The sequence below is a fragment of the Ascidia mentula genome, chromosome 5 (assembly GCF_947561715.1).
Source record: "Ascidia mentula chromosome 5, kaAscMent1.1, whole genome shotgun sequence".
Taxonomy (NCBI): Eukaryota; Metazoa; Chordata; class Ascidiacea; order Phlebobranchia; family Ascidiidae; genus Ascidia; species Ascidia mentula.
This window is the reverse complement of record NC_138570.1, coordinates 10,425,592-10,441,310: the sequence shown is the minus strand read 5'-3', so window position 1 is coordinate 10,441,310 and position 15,719 is coordinate 10,425,592. Positions and strand designations below refer to the sequence as shown.

The 15,719-nt window shown below is 39.3% G+C and overlaps 1 protein-coding gene across 10 annotated transcripts in view; it reads left to right on the top strand.

Moving 5' to 3' along the window:
- The first annotated feature begins 2,185 nt into the window (after positions 1-2,185).
- The window catches only part of LOC145901628 (dedicator of cytokinesis protein 9-like), a 48,707-nt gene continuing 35,173 nt past the window's right edge, over positions 2,186-15,719 (top strand). For 7 of the 10 annotated variants that reach the window (XM_082989385.1, XM_082989382.1, XM_082989381.1 and 4 more), the window contains exons 1-19: positions 2,186-2,412; positions 4,276-4,389; positions 5,030-5,119; positions 5,421-5,540; positions 6,310-6,435; positions 7,722-7,865; positions 8,492-8,654; positions 9,258-9,436; positions 10,025-10,168; positions 10,247-10,339; positions 10,602-10,730; positions 11,232-11,369; positions 11,794-11,864; positions 12,134-12,253; positions 12,416-12,495; positions 12,745-12,962; positions 13,070-13,237; positions 13,744-13,855; positions 14,307-14,434. In XM_082989385.1, the coding sequence (XP_082845511.1) occupies positions 2,296-2,412; positions 4,276-4,389; positions 5,030-5,119; positions 5,421-5,540; positions 6,310-6,435; positions 7,722-7,865; positions 8,492-8,654; positions 9,258-9,436; positions 10,025-10,168; positions 10,247-10,339; positions 10,602-10,730; positions 11,232-11,369; positions 11,794-11,864; positions 12,134-12,253; positions 12,416-12,495; positions 12,745-12,962; positions 13,070-13,237; positions 13,744-13,855; positions 14,307-14,434 (2,454 nt within the window). In that variant the 5' untranslated portion in view covers positions 2,186-2,295. Of the gene's footprint in view, positions 2,413-3,941; positions 4,079-4,275; positions 4,390-5,029; positions 5,120-5,420; positions 5,541-6,309; positions 6,436-7,721; positions 7,866-8,491; positions 8,655-9,257; positions 9,437-10,024; positions 10,169-10,246; positions 10,340-10,601; positions 10,731-11,231; positions 11,370-11,793; positions 11,865-12,133; positions 12,254-12,415; positions 12,496-12,744; positions 12,963-13,069; positions 13,238-13,743; positions 13,856-14,306; positions 14,435-15,719 lie in introns of those variants that run through there. The other 3 variants (XM_082989386.1, XM_082989378.1, XM_082989383.1) reach the window with 2 other exon arrangements.

Genomic DNA, 15,719 nt, shown 5'->3' with positions numbered 1-15,719 from the left:
TCCCAACATCTTCGACATCTTCTATCCGCGATAGTTTTGGTTAAATTCAGTAACTTACAGGTTCTATTGACATTAAAGTCAGGCTAAACTGATATTCTGCTTCGGTGCAGGCAACATTGCACAATGTTGGATCGGTGTAATTTATTAATTAGCTTGCGCAGCAGAGATATGGTGTTGTATTGATTAAAATTTAATCGATTCGATGTAAGAACTTCATCGACTAAACGAAGGTTTTCTAAAACATTTAAACAAAAACACTTAACGCCAATCAGTCTTATTGTAGCCTACCACGTGTCCTAAACAACATGTTGTTTCCTGCAGCATTGTTCACATAACAGTCAACTTAGTAAATATACATACAACAGTCATGCAGTCATGGTGCAATTTCGCCAAGGCCTAAAAGGTATTAATCAGTCCTGTAGTCTCTAAAAGGATGGTCGGACGCCTTTTTTCCTTCCAGCGACCAATTACCTGCCTTTAATTGTGTTTGGCTGTAAGTTCAATAATATGTTCATTCATGACCAACCACTGTTTATGAACTCTTTTCTGTGGTCTGTTTCATATTATTAATCTTTGGTAGACCTACATACAAATTGTTGCTTTAACGCTAAGCACTCAGTGTGCACAACAAAACAAGTTATTTGTGGGTGTCCTATTCGTTAAATTCTGAGGATTGTTATACAATGATAATGCCAGATAACAGCGGTTTATGAAAAATTAATGAGAACTAGTCCGATAGGACGCCCCCCTCCAAGTCTTTCTGAATAAAACAGCTAAGAAAAATATTAGAAGATAAAGTCATTAAAATTTGTTGGGGAGCGCACAATAAATAAAATGTTAAACCGTGTCTTAAAGACCCTGAAATTGAATTGAATTGTGTGTCACTGTCAAAAATCACAGTTGGGTTGTGTTTAATTTTTTAAATCGTGTCAACCATTTACCGCGGTTTCCCATCCTCCTGATGTTTCTTTAAACTTCTGTTTGATTTAAATCATCGTGCATGCCATTGACTTGTGGCAATAAACCGATGCGATTTGTTATATTTACTGGGAAACACGACACACATCCCGCTTTGCTGAAACAAAACAATCTTTGTGATCATCTTATTCGGGCTGAGTGGATGAGCGGCACTAAAGGATTACGACAAGCATTTTCCCTGCTGTGTTTACTAATTTACTTTTTTTCTGGTGCTGGTGCTGGTGCTGGTGCTGGTGCTGCTGCCTGCAGCTTGTCGTTTGATTGGTTCTGTTTTTGAAACTTGGTTGTTGTTTGCATAAACAAGCTTTATGAAGCACATTTTTATTCTCATTTAATCATCAGGCCTCTAATTAAAACGAAAACGTATGTTGTCACAGAAATTTACGGTGTTGCGTGGACCAGGGCCATGGGCATCATTTCGTGTTAGGAAACAAATGTTTGATTGCTTGCTGGCAATTTGTTTAAAAAGTATCTTTTCTGAACCATTTTTTCCTGTCATTGTAACTTTTTGTATGTGAATCCATGAGGTAGTAAAGGACATATTGGGCCTTTTTCAGACAGGTTCTGTTGTTAAGTATCTGAACCAAAAAAAAGTTTAAAAAAGCAAGTCAAAAGGTTATTGTGTATGTCTTATTTCGTGCAGCTTATGATTTTGATTTTGTACATTAACGTTTCTCAGTATTTTGAACATTAACTTTTCTCAGTATTTTGTATATTAACTTCTTTTTTATCGTTAGCATAAAGATTTTTGTGCAACACATGCAGACTTAGGGTTTTAAAATTTTTCAGTGATCCTAGAAATGTCTTACTGTCCATAAAATTGTTATTTAATCAAGACAAATTGAAAACAAAATAGAGTTATCGTATTGTATGTCCCACTTATTTTTTTTTGCGTCATACCACTAATTAAAATGCAAATTGTTTTAAATAAGACACCATTTACAAACATGTAAAATTTCAATTTGGATGAAAACATAGGCTATGTTGCCTGACCTCACATTAACACATTTTTGTTAAGATATTAAAATTAACTTTTTATATATGTATAAGTTTTGTTTCGGGTTATTTCAAGACCTCCACCACAGGTATGTTGTTTAAAAACTTTTTGGCTCTAAACTATCCCCCAGCATTTATTTCTGAATTGTCAGAACTTGACAGAATCAATTTTTTGCATGGTATATATTCTTTATTGAATATTACAGAAATTTTTCCTCAGACCTATGTTTTTTTAAACACTTTGAGTTGTGATGCATTTTGTCATGTAAATACACACAAGACACTTGGATTATACAACACGAAGATTAAAGTTTTCCAGTGATGCCAGAAACAAGGCGCTTTGCACAGGGACTGAAGCGCAAGGGAACTGCCTCAAAGCGGAGAGAGAGTGCAAGCATCGCTGCAAGAAGCAGTGTATACTCCAGTGCATTTGATTTTGTAAGTGCATACACAAATAAAAAATAAATAAATTTTTAAGCTGGCCTAGTAAATGCCATGCAACATTGAATAAGGGTGATTACATAAAAGTTGTAGGTGTTATGACATCATGCCATTCCAAAGTGATGAGTAAGAGTGTGATATCATTCGTATTGATCGTGGCACTCAGGCGCGGCCACAATGGAAGTTTTTTGCCGCGAATCTTGTCCTCCAAACATTAGTGCTTGATCCCCAGGTTGCATCTGGGTCGACCAAGTTACACAGAGAAATGGAATAACTCGTCGCTGGCGGTCTGTGACCACATGCTTAAACGCTTCACTAGCCGTGGGCCGCTTACCTGAGCGAATTTTTCACTGTTAGAAATGCGCAGTTTACCCTACGGCAATTGGATTAAGTTTGCCGACTTACAATGCAAACGAGTCGTTATGCGCTTTGTTCGCTTTGCACTTGGACAAACGTGATTTGCGTATTGAAGTTGTTCCGTTTTGCCAGCTGGAGTTAGCTTTGATGTATTGAAATAAAAGGCGCTTCCTGCCGTTTGAAGGGTACCGCCTTACTCTGGAATCTTCTCATAGCTGTAGTGTTGTGCATGCATTTTTATACACACGTGGAATAATGTTTCATTATATTTAGGAAGATTAAAGACAGTTGGTTATTCACTGAGCACATGTAATGGGATTAGGTTTGTCGGGCAGCTCAGTGTAGAAGTCCAACTCGAGTAGTTTCGACTTCCTTGTATTTCTCTCTGTATTATTAGATTCCCTTCTCTCAATTAGTCGTTGTTTCTGTTTTTAATTGTTTAACCTTACTGCAGAGCAACAATCAATGAAAAGTTGGTTCGATATTTTTATATTACGAAATATTTATTCTTTAGTTATTACTGGTAACCATTTCGCGATGCGAAAATCTGGAATTGTTCCATATTTAATGCGAGAACTGCGTAATCTTTATTTTTTGCATTGCGAAATGGTTACCAATATGTATTATTTTTGTATGAGGGGTTCTTTTACCCAGATTGGCGAATCCTTGAATTCGCTGTTTTATTTGTGACATGCATTAAACATGTCTATTCGTTTTGCGTCTGTTGTCCATCGAAGCGTGACCGATTGTTTAATCGTGGTTTGAGTTATGAGACGTGCTCCCTCCGACTTGTTTTTGTTATTCCGATTAACTCCACGAGTGTGGACGCGTCATTTGGCTGCTACGCAACACCACTGCTTCCGCCTGCCTAGCTTGCAGTGCACATTCGAACAGACTCATCCATTCGCGTGGGATTGTAAGGTTAATTACTCTGGCGCCAACTTTGCCCCAACCTGGTACCATGGAAACCGCGCGCATCGTGACACTCATTCCACTTCATTTGAGGCAAAAGTTCCGCTCGTTTTCCAAGTACAAGGGTTGTTCTTCGTATGCATGTTTTATGTCCATCCATAAATATACTTGCTAAAAACACCCATGCTCAGACGTGTTTGATTTCCTTAACTGCCCACGCCAGTGGATACTACCGCCTACCAAATCCTTACAAGTGTTTAGCTGAGGTGCGTGTATAGTAACTTTAAGCAGTGAAGAGGAGTTTTAAACTGCTGTTTTCTGTTGTGGCAAATCTGTTGTCCTTATGGCTTCATCTTCTCCTCAAATTATAGTTACAAACGACGTTGCTAAACAGGTTGGTTTTCTTAGAAGTGAAGTTTGTTGCGTACAATTATTGTAGGACGACAGGTACACCTTTTGACTCTTGTGTGTGTATTGGCTGTGTAATTACATGTATGTTGTATATGGACTATTTAATCTGTTCTTACATCTGTTTGTTTTTTATGACTGTGCAGCATGTTCAGTGTAATACACGTTACGTTTGCATTTTAGGATGTTAGAGCTTTGGAGCCGGTTGACTACGAAGACTACGTTTTAAAACGAGCCTCTGAGATCCAGCATGACCCTCTACGCAACCTACTCACATTCCCACAGGACGATATCGCGGTAGGTCACCCTATATAACGTTTGTACGATCATTAGCAGGGATTGCATACCGCCCCATTATCACTGCACAGCGATAACATCGACCGACTCTGTGGAACTACATGTTGTCAGTTTGTGAGTCATAAGCTATTGGCAAGAACATTGATAACAATTTAACTTTCGATGCTTTCGAAAGTGTATATACTTGTTTTATGAGATTGGTTATTTGTATTGTGTTTGTTTGATTTAACACTTTCCTGTTACATATCGATTAAAACGCCCATTTAATAAAAATATCCAGAAAAAGGGTAAAGTATATGCGCATTAATTGATTTTGAAGGCAATGTCAATGGCCAATTGTGTTTAAACTGTTCAGTTTCAGCCTTCCATTCGATAATTGCTGAGTTATGTAGCGGCTCATATCACATGAACACAAGGAATCTGATCTTACATTCCGATAATTCCGCGTTTCCTAATTATCTCGATCATCTGGCAACTGTCTGCGCCCAAACGCAGACAAACGATGCACGGCTTATATATGGAAAGTACTTGTTGCTCTGTAACCGCAACAAAACGCATTTACCCACCCAGACAACCACGGTCCGGGTTTGTCTCATCTTTACATTTTTCGTCATCAAACTTTCTGCTATATTTACCGCAGGCCACCACAAGGGCACGAGAAAAACGTACAGTGGTGGACACAGTTCCAGTGGGTGCTGCCAAGGAGGCTTCAAGTTTGTTTGTGAAAGAGGTAAGAAGCTATCATGTTAACACTTTCTATTGATAACTTGTTCGTCGCCGTTTCAACGCGCGTTTAACTGAAGATGTACTTGATTTGCTTTCTGGCTGACTGACTGGGAAAAAGAACATCACTTATATTGCCATCATTTAACTACTACAGTGTTGTGCCTTGGCAAACAATACACTCGTTTCAAAAGGGCGTGCGACCAAAATAATATAGCCGCACTGAACGGTGCATAAATCGTATTTCATCCAACGATGGCTTTGTGTGTGTGTCATGTCAACAAACTATCCCCCTATTAACTTCGCAGTGTATCAAGACCTACACACAGAACTGGAACTTGGTGGAAAACAAGTATGAGCCGTACGCTGGCAGTTACTTGGACCTTCCCACTGCCGACGGCGAAGGAAACCCAAACCTTTCAGAACAGGTTTGTTCGAAAGTATCTATGCTCGTGTATGGCACCTCAACACAGTTTGTTTAATCCAAACGTACCGCCCCGTTGTAGTTTTGCGGCCTGAATGAGGTGGCGTAATAAAACCAGCGGCCTACTTGAACGTGGGCGACCGACTTCACTGACATTTCGTATTAATTTCGTGCTACTTTGGTAAGAATTTTGCCACTCAGCAACAGTTTTCAGTAATGACACGAACTGGAAGCTACATTTTACATGCGCAAGTTTTTGGCAGACAAGTAAAGCCTGGCACTGTGTAAGGTATATGTTGTGCATTTCTCAACCCGACCGCCCACTCTGTATTATCAGCTACCCTGTAATTAAATCCCTGTGGAGGCGTACTGTTTTGACATCACCCTTGCTGTACGACGAGCAACGTACCAAGCATTTAACTTCGTGCCAAGCGTAATGATTCCACTACAGAAGCATCTTTCGTTTTATATTTCACAATCTTCGAAGTGCGATGTAGGCAGTGTGTTCAAATGTTCAGCTGTAATGTTTCTTGCTGCTTTTATTGTTGGGCCCTTGTGTAAAGCAATGTGGAGTATGGTAATCACTTCTTTGTATGTGCAAAGAGTTTAATACTGAATTTTGTATTTAGCGTATTTCCTACAGAAGGCCTAGGTATTATATTTAGGCCTGATCTACAAAATGGCATCTGTCACTGGCTATCATAACACCAAACATTATTAGCTGCCGAAGTTTCGTTGACGTCAAACTTTGTTTACTGAAATGTGCATCTTAGATCTTCGAAGTAGACGAAGAGACTGGCTTGGAGGATGACGTCACTGCTGGGCAGAAAGAGGGCGTAACACGGAAGGGTTGGTTACATAAAGCCCCCGCCTATGGGGTATCAAGTATCTCCATTCGGGTAAATATGCCTGGACTCTTGTGTTGCTTTAAATCAGTGGTTTGTGACCTCTTTCCTTATCAGCACGCCTTTAAAAAATGCCAACCCCTTTTAATATAGATGTAATAAAGTATTCAAACAACCAAACCCAAACATTCAGCCTCCCCCACACAATATAGAATAGAAACTAGATCTTGCACCACCAAAGGACCATGCTGCAACACCCCTAATTAAGAACCACTGCTTGACTGCTTTGTATGTTAATGTATTATTTTTATATGTGTTACTATTGAGAAGGTTTCACCACAATCTTCTCGCGCTTCCACGAACTGTAATTGAATAACCGAAGGATTAAGGGCTGTATTTTATTTTATTTTGCCCCAATGTCCCAGTATCGCACTTTTATTACCGCAATTATGATCATTTGTAAAATTTATAAATAGCAATACCGGCAATACGGCTGCTGATCGGCACCTTATAAAACAAATACTTGAATGAATTTGTCCTTCATTCGTCATTTTCGGCTTGAAAACTTGCCTCGTGTTGGTGACGCCAACCTTAATTCCGCTTGAACATAAATCCATTTACGTATGACGATGACGCAAAATACGTCACGCTTCCGGCACAAGTTGCATCCTTTCTTGTGTTCGAAGAGCTCACGATATTCCTAAAGTGGGGTTATTTACACGCTTTACAATGACATTATTTGCCATTTAAAAAATTTACTCGGGTTATTCCCCTTCATGCAACCACGCATTTGGGCTGAACATATTTTTATTCCGTTGTACTTTTCACGTTTTTTGTTCCGTTGTTTCGGTAAACCTTAAAACATGTTTTGCGTGAAGGCGGTGACCTGCTTCTCAGGTCATTTTACTCAATAGCAGGAAAATTTACAGCGCCACTGTAACCAAGTCATTGAATGCAGCTAACTTGCTCGTTGCATCCTGTTTTCATGCACAATCCAAGCATATTGGCGAGTCAATATGTTCTTAGTATAGACGCTCCGTTGATGCTTTTCAACGTATTACCCGACTGTTACCAACTTTTGACATGTTTTTATTTTGATTTGAGATTTTGTTACTTCAAGTTAAAATTCAGTCGTAAGAAATGCGTGGTTGTATTTTAATCGAAATAATGTTTTTAGTGAAGTATTTTTTTGGTGTTGCACTATTAAACTATACTGGTTCGGAGACTCAGCGCTTTCCAAAATAGACCTCAAAACAAAAGTCTAGCGTGCTGTTTAAACACCACAGTCATATTAACGTTTCTTACCATGACCTGATTTACTTAAACTGTTTTGTTTTTAGTCCTTCAAGCGCCGTTACTTCCACCTGAAACAACTTCCCGACAGCTCGTACATTCTTAACTATTACAAAGACGAGAAAATAAGCAAAGACCCAAAGGGTGCAATTTACCTTGATTCGTGTATTGGCTCTCACACGGTGAGTCTGGTGAGTGCATGTGTTTGGCTTTTTTTCATACTTACGTTGCCTGTTTTGATGTACTCCGTTTTAATGGCAGATCCCATGAAACGAGTGCGTTATTTGTACAGCGGTGGAATATTTTGTGAATGTGATTTTCTACTAATCGCCAATATATTGTGGGTTTGCTCTAAACGTTCATTGGTGTTTGTTTGCAAGTGCTTTTGTGTGTTGTGCTCTTACAGATTGGTTTATTTTCCTAAATATTTAGGACACCTTCATTAATGCATGTTGGTGAGTTTGTTAATGGATATTTTCGCATAAAAGATGAATCGATCTTTTATGCCATGAAATTTTGTATCATACGTATCTGTATGTTGTTCTGTTTGCACACTAATGTGTTAAAAAGTGTGTTTTGAGTGTTTTATTGAACACAACAGAAAACATTCCCGAAAATTTGAACATCATCTTCGCATAAAAAGAATGACGGATAAGTAAAATAAACTCTGTATGCCACTCTTGTTGGGCTTTTTTTGGATATTGACACGTTAGGACAGACCTGTCGGTCACCACTGGCTGATTCCTGAATCTATATGAAATATTTTCTCCAGTACATTATCCCCAACACAAATAAAACATATTAAAAACCTTCTCAGACCACCAAGGGTAGGAAACATGCCTTTGAAGTTCGAATGCAAGATCAAACTTGCCACTTGTTGGCCGCCGACACGGAAGCAGACGCAAACGAATGGATTTCAACAATCAACCTTGCCTTACAAAGCACCATCGAAGCGCAAGTGACGCAGAAGGACAAATGTGGTAAGAAGGAGTAGGATGCGGACACCTGACCGCGCACAAACGTGCTAGGATGTAATATCCTAAGCCTGTTGTGTGTTAACGTTGTTATTCGGTTCGATATTACAATAACATTCGCTTTGTCCCACATTTTCAGGAAAGCGTCTTTTGAGGCGTGTGCCGCCAATTTCTTCCGAAAGTTGACCTATGTATGCTTTGCAATCTATATCTCTCGCATATAGTTTAGTATGTTAACAGCTATGTGTTGGTAATATAACTAAATACTTGTCCATCTCATCGACTGTCTTCGTTCCGTTTCTATTGCTATTAATCCTGACCAAAGTTTAACAAATATGGAATTTTTATAGAGTTCGGTAAAACAACAGCTACATGTAAATTGTTTTCATTACAATGGCAGAGCATTGTCGTCATAGATTTGATATTTTAGTCGGCTTGAAGGATTTGTTCAGAAGTGAGGGCAATGTAGTGTTGAAGTGTTGCACAAAGCCAGGGGCCAAACGCCTCGAGCAGTTCGTTCAAAGTTGAAACAAGAAACCCTACAAACGACCGAAAACAATGAAGCGTTCATACATAGCCGCGTGTGACTAATAGTTTGTTTCGTAACAGAACAAGACTCGAAACAAAACGGAGATTCGTGCAACAGTTTGGAGGGGTTGAAGAGTACAATGCATCCCGAGCTTGTGAAATATGCGCGAGAAACCGACCAGAAAAATTCCTTGGCGCGCAGAGAAGGAAGACAAAATGTTTTCAGGATCTTTCCCGACTTCCAGAATCGATATGTGAAGGTGTGTTGAAGTCAACAATATCTCATTCCACTTACTTTGTGATCAGTACGGACATGGGAAAGAATTGCTTTTAAAAAATGGCCTTTGTGATGAAGTCGCGTGAATAATTAAAATGTCAAAATCATGGCGATTAGGATGTTTTGACAAAAAGTTTTGATAAACTCCCGTGCATACATGCGGCGTGGAGATATGCGGTAATTGCACTTAAATTGGAACCCCTACAGAGTATGTGAACATTATCAGCAGCTAAACTTCTAAATGCGCACACTGGCTTATTTATAGGCCACAGACACTTTTTCTATTCCTGCCACATCTAGTCATGGGTTGTTCCATGCATTATGTCACAACTAAATATATTATCAAAATTTCTGACCTGATTTTCCTTTGATGACACAAGTCATTTCTTCATTTTTATGTTTGTTTCCAAGTGACTGCTTCGGAAGCGTTGGGAATGTTAAAGTTACTACATTATTTATACAATAAACACTAAAATGTGCATTTAGTTGTGCGCCGACACAGTCAATTGATCGGCATTGTTTTCACCAAATCACCCCTGGATTTAATTCATGTAAATATTTATCTTGACAGAATTCCTCTAATAAGGCGAAGACCCCAGAAGTTTCACCTCCAACTATTCTTAAGCCGTGTGCGCGGTTGATGGTTGCATGCAAGAGTATTTCCTTCTCTGTTCGAGGTGTCGTAATCGATGGGGCAGAAGAACCTATCACCAACGTGAGTACAAACAATGACTTGTGTTTTGGATGCCTTTCTGGTCATAACATGCCCCCAAATTGTTGTTTTTTAAATTAGGTTGAGCCCTTCTTCGTCACACTGGCTCTTTATGACGTGGCGGAAGGGAGGAAAATATCGGCGGACTTGCATGTCGACCTCAACCATACGCTGGTAAGAAAATGAAGGTTTTGAAATCATGAACTTAAATTTTGCGACATTGTTTTTATGTTGTTTATTCAGGGATGTCCTGACATTGTAACCTCATAATATCATTCTTGTGTGGTAAAATATTAAAGCTACGCGCAATAAAACTCATTTGCCAACAAGTTAAGCTGTATAGTGGTTTCGAATGCCCTGTTCTTCTTGTATATTGTTAACTCCAACTGTCACGGTACAATTGAACCCTCAAACTACATCTGTTCTATCATGGCAGGTTCGTCGGATGATCCCTGATCGATCTTCCACCAGTGGTAAACGAACATCTAACTTGTCGGAAGAACCCAAAGTTGGTGAACCTTCGCTACAAAAGGTTGATTCCATGTGGGTCTCCTTCCCCAAGCAGGTTCGTAATTAAAACACAAATCTACATGTTACGAGACAGAGCAACAACTACATGCAAAATAATATCATGGTAACCTACATTAGCGAAATCGATTTTTCAAAACAAAATAAAATCTGCTGACGTAAATCAGAGGTTTGTTGCTCCATTATACACCAAATAAAGTAATTAGCTGTCGCAGACAAATAAACAATGCCTAACCGAGGGCCAGACCCCTCTACAGCTACCAAGCAAGTCCAAAATAATATTACATATTACACATTTAGTTACTCTATTGTCCTGTGGTCCAATATAAAGATGTGTGATTTTAACATTGTGTTAACAACGTGATCTGTAGGGATGTTCTTGTAGGTATATGGAAATGCATTTCATTAACATGTTCAAAATTTCTGTGTATCATTGATGGGAAAAATGTGGTAACTTGTGGTTTAATTGTTTGATTGCGGTATAACCGTAAAACACCTTCATTACAAACCTTTAAAAAAAACGTTTGTCAATTTTCAGGGAATTTTTTCTGTAACGAAGTCGCACAGGGACATATACCTCGTGGCGAAAATCGAGAAAGTTCTTCAGGGCAGCATCAAATCTTGCGCCCAACCCTACATGAAGTTCGACAGCGACAACCACAAGACCGCAATGAAAGTGGGTTTTTACCCCTAACTATCTGTTTTACTACGTTCTACGTTCACTTTTTATGTTACAAAAAATACACAAGAGCCGTATATCAGTACATGGCTTACAAGGGAAAAATTAAATACAGCAACTAGTCTTGCTGTAGGGTTAAATTTGCACAGTACATAAATCCTTTATATCACTTTTGGTTCCAATAGTTGCGACTCGACCACATTTAATATTTGTCGATATGGACGTGGGCGGTTGTTCATACAAAACCCTTCATATGTGAAACTGCTCAGGCCGAGTATGACGTGTTGTTATGACTGAAGTCCCTTGCTTTTCCTCACAGAGACGTCTAAACCACTTTTACTATGTATACTAAAGACTTCATACGGTCTGCAAAGACTCATTCGTTTGTTTGAACAGTTTTAAGTTTCATTCTTGTCTTCAGGTGCTAAAACATGCGAAAGTGGCTTGTCAGAGGTTGGGTCAATACCGTATGCCCTTCGCATGGACTGCTAAGTAAGTGTGGGTGAACTGACGAGATATCTTGGTAGTTTGATAATGATACTTATTGTATTGATATCGGTACTGAAGACCAAAGTACCCATATATTTATTATGACACACGCTAAATGTATTTTGATAAATTTTTCATCTCTGCCACGCGTGATTTTCTTGAACGCATCAAACTGTTCTTTTACAAAACTTGAGCATGTGAATTATTGTCGACTGATTTGACAGGTTTTGTATTTGCGGGCATTTGTGTGTTAATTGCAACACTTCTTTCAGGCCACTGTTTCATGACAATCAAGGCAACCTCAATCAGAACGGGTTTGAAGCAATTTACAAACAAGAATCATCGAAACTCGCCGAAGAGGATCTGCTTAAATTCCTGTCCGACTTCAGAAGGTATTTTAACGTGCAGAAAATAAAAAAAAATCGAGTTCAGTCGGTCCGTTTTATGTTGACCTGACAATGATGAAATATTTATGGGCATGTCTAGCAATCGGTTTAAACTCCTCATCCTTTCCAGATGTCGATAAATGTCATCCTGTGCAATTTTGTTTTTAGGCCGGAGAAATTGGCGAAACTGGAATATATCGATTGTGAGTTACGGCTTTGCATTGATCCAGTTCCTACCGATCTTCCAAGTAAGTTACCATTATCTTTTACTTCACTCATCGGATGTACCCGTTTAAGTGAAAAGAAAATTCTTGTTTTCATTCTACACGAGTAGAAGCAAAAAAAAACTTTTGCTTAAACTGCATACTTTTGACACGGGTATACAAAATAATTTTGAACACCTTTAGTATTTAAAGATTTTTATATATTTCTAACATATTCCTGCACTGAATGAAGAAACAGACGCTAACCGCCCCATTTACATGGGCCTCTAACAGACATACTGACGTCATCGCTCGTCCCTGTCAAACCATACGCACCGTCGTCATCTCCGTCTTCGAATAAACTAAACAGTGGCGGAACAGAACCTGTTATGGAGGTCGACGAATTTCTCAAGAATTCCCCCGCAGATCACCATCCCAACATGGAATACACCAACCACTGTTATGTTTACCCCAAGGCGCTTAACTACGACAATCAAAAGACTTTCGCTAAGGTGAGATCCAAACTTTGCGCGTTTCTGGAGCCGGGGCAAACCTAAACTGTGAATTTTGTTCCAAATAAATGTAACACTATGTGCTGACGTCATGTACATTCCTCCAGGCTCGCAATATTGCAGTCATGGCTGAGTTTAGAGATTCGGATACCGAGGGTGCTCAACCGCTCAAATCATTTTACAAACGCCCGGGACCTCCAGGAATCGGTGCCTTCGCCACACGCGTGTCAGCAGCTGTTCTTCACCACCATGAACGACCAGAGTTTTACGAAGAGGTTTGTAAAAATGACTTTCCATAAATAGTTTGCATTCCTCATATTTGATCATGTGACAGAAACTCTTTAGTATCGTTTACTTTTCTTTCATTGCTGCGTTAAGGCAATAGAGGCGGATTTTTGTGTGAAAGTTTCATAAATTAACAAAAATTTATGGAAAGTTGTGGCTATGTTTTGTAAAATCGCAAATATGAGAACGTAATATAAATGTGCTGATACGCTATATAATTATTACTGTACTGCCTGTTTTGAAAGTGACTACCGTATTGTATATAGCGTTTTTTCAAAATACTGCAGCTGAATTAACGCTGAAATTTGTTGTGACGTAAACGAATGTGGAAGATCCAAGTCTTCCTTCACCCTAAAACGTTTAAAAATCACTACTATAGAGATTCTGCGCTCTGCTCTATATTGTGACAATAGTGGGTTCAAAGTTTCACATTTTCATTGCGACTCAATAATACTTAAACTACCCTGACTAAAATTCAACGTGTTGTTCTTTCCAGTGGAAACTTTCCCTTCCTACGCAACTCCACCACGGACATCATATTCTCTTCTCATTCTACCACGTGGTTGTCGATACCAACACCAAAAAGAAAGACTCCGTGCAGATGGAAAGTAAGTGGCCACTTGGTTGAGACACAGAGCAATTCCATATCATGCGATATGACTGAAGCCTCCGGGCAACTTGTTTTGTTGGTTATATAGAATTATATTTAACCACTGCGTGGAAATCCTATTACCGAACCAAAATTATGTATTAAGTGATAACACAACAAACCTGTCCAACTGCGTATCGTTTTCTTGGAAAGTTTTCATTCCATGTGGGGATTACGTCCCGTATGCATTTTAATTACATCACCATTCAAATCGCAATCTTTATGTTCGAAATTTTGCTACAGAATCTTGATAAGTCACCTGTGTTGTAAGGTGTTGTTTATACGTTAACGGAATCACTTAATCCTCCGTGCAGTGACGTAGAGATTACCTTTGAGCAAATCGCTCAGCTCAGCTAACACCGCAAGTCCATTAACCCTGGCTACACAAAACGTCCCTTGTTCCTCTGCAGTCGGTCACGCATGGGTGCCTCTCCTGACGAAGGATGGACGAGTTGCGTGCGGCGAACACCAGATACCTGTTGCCGGAACTCTTCAACCCGGCTATCTTGCGCTACACGAACAACTAGCACTCGGCAAGGTAGGTTTTTGTCCTAGCTTGTCCACATCAAACAATAGGTGTACATTATTTGGGGGAAATTACAGTGTCGGGGGATATGTGATGTATAGATGGTATTAGTTTGGGATGCAAAGTACTGTTGGATTTCGTCGACATATCCCGGATAATTTGTATGAGAATTTCAAAACACTTGACTTGTCATATCATCTTGCTCGAAAAACGATTTATTAATTGTTTTAGTCGGTTTTGAAACAAGAATATTAGTTTATGAAGATCACCTTTTGTTCGTAAGCTGGACCAAATGACCGTTTCACTGCATGTTCTGGTAAAGACGACTTGATTTACTTGAGTTGCTATCTATGCCGCCTCGACTGCCCAAATCGGCATTAATTTTCTGATCTACTTCTATAGAAGATAGGTCGTTTCCAGCATTTTAATGTAACATTTTCCTCCATTATAGTATCAGTATACTTTTGTGGAACAAACGATACATAAATTAGATGCCGCATCGTATATAAATCCACGACAACATCGCGTTAAGATGATCTCTAATGCTCTAGGTCACATTTAAGATGAGTTGCGCGATACCCATAAGTCTCAAATCGTTCCCACAACAAGCCGATAGTTTGACGTTATCTTTTTCATCTCAAGAGTAAAGTTGAAATGGGGCGAACTCGTCGTATAAGCCTGAATACAACTCCGTAACTTAGATCGTAATGTACTGACTTGTTGGTAGTTGCTTTATATACGTCAAAAACCGGCTTGTTTTGCTAGCATGGCCATTTAAAAATAAGGTTTAGAATCAGCAAAACACTAACTTTTATACAATTTTGCGGATGTTTTTTGGTTTGCAAATTCGTGCTGCTATCATTTTTATATTGTGTGTCCCATCTATGTGTTGGGAATATTAACAATAATACAGGAAATCTGCTATGAAACCAATTTTCCTGTTCCTGAGTACGGAATAGCAACTAAGCAAGCATGTAATGGCCGTACTGCGAAATGCGTTGTTTAATGCCACCCAGTACGACAGGTAAACAGCGTTTTAACGAAAAACCACTGAAATCAATCTGTCGCCAAAACATGCAATGCAGCACGTTCGGTTTATCGGGTCGAGAATCAATGTCCCGCCTAGATTTGAAATCCTGCTGCGTTTATCAGATAGAAGCGTATTACGTGAGCATTAGTCAGTAAACAACCGATATGTGGTCCCTGTTTAACCATATTAGGTTATGCCGCTCATCAATATTCCTTCTTGTGTTTGTGAGATCAGCTTTGGCATGGATCCACCAGAAAGGACTTACGG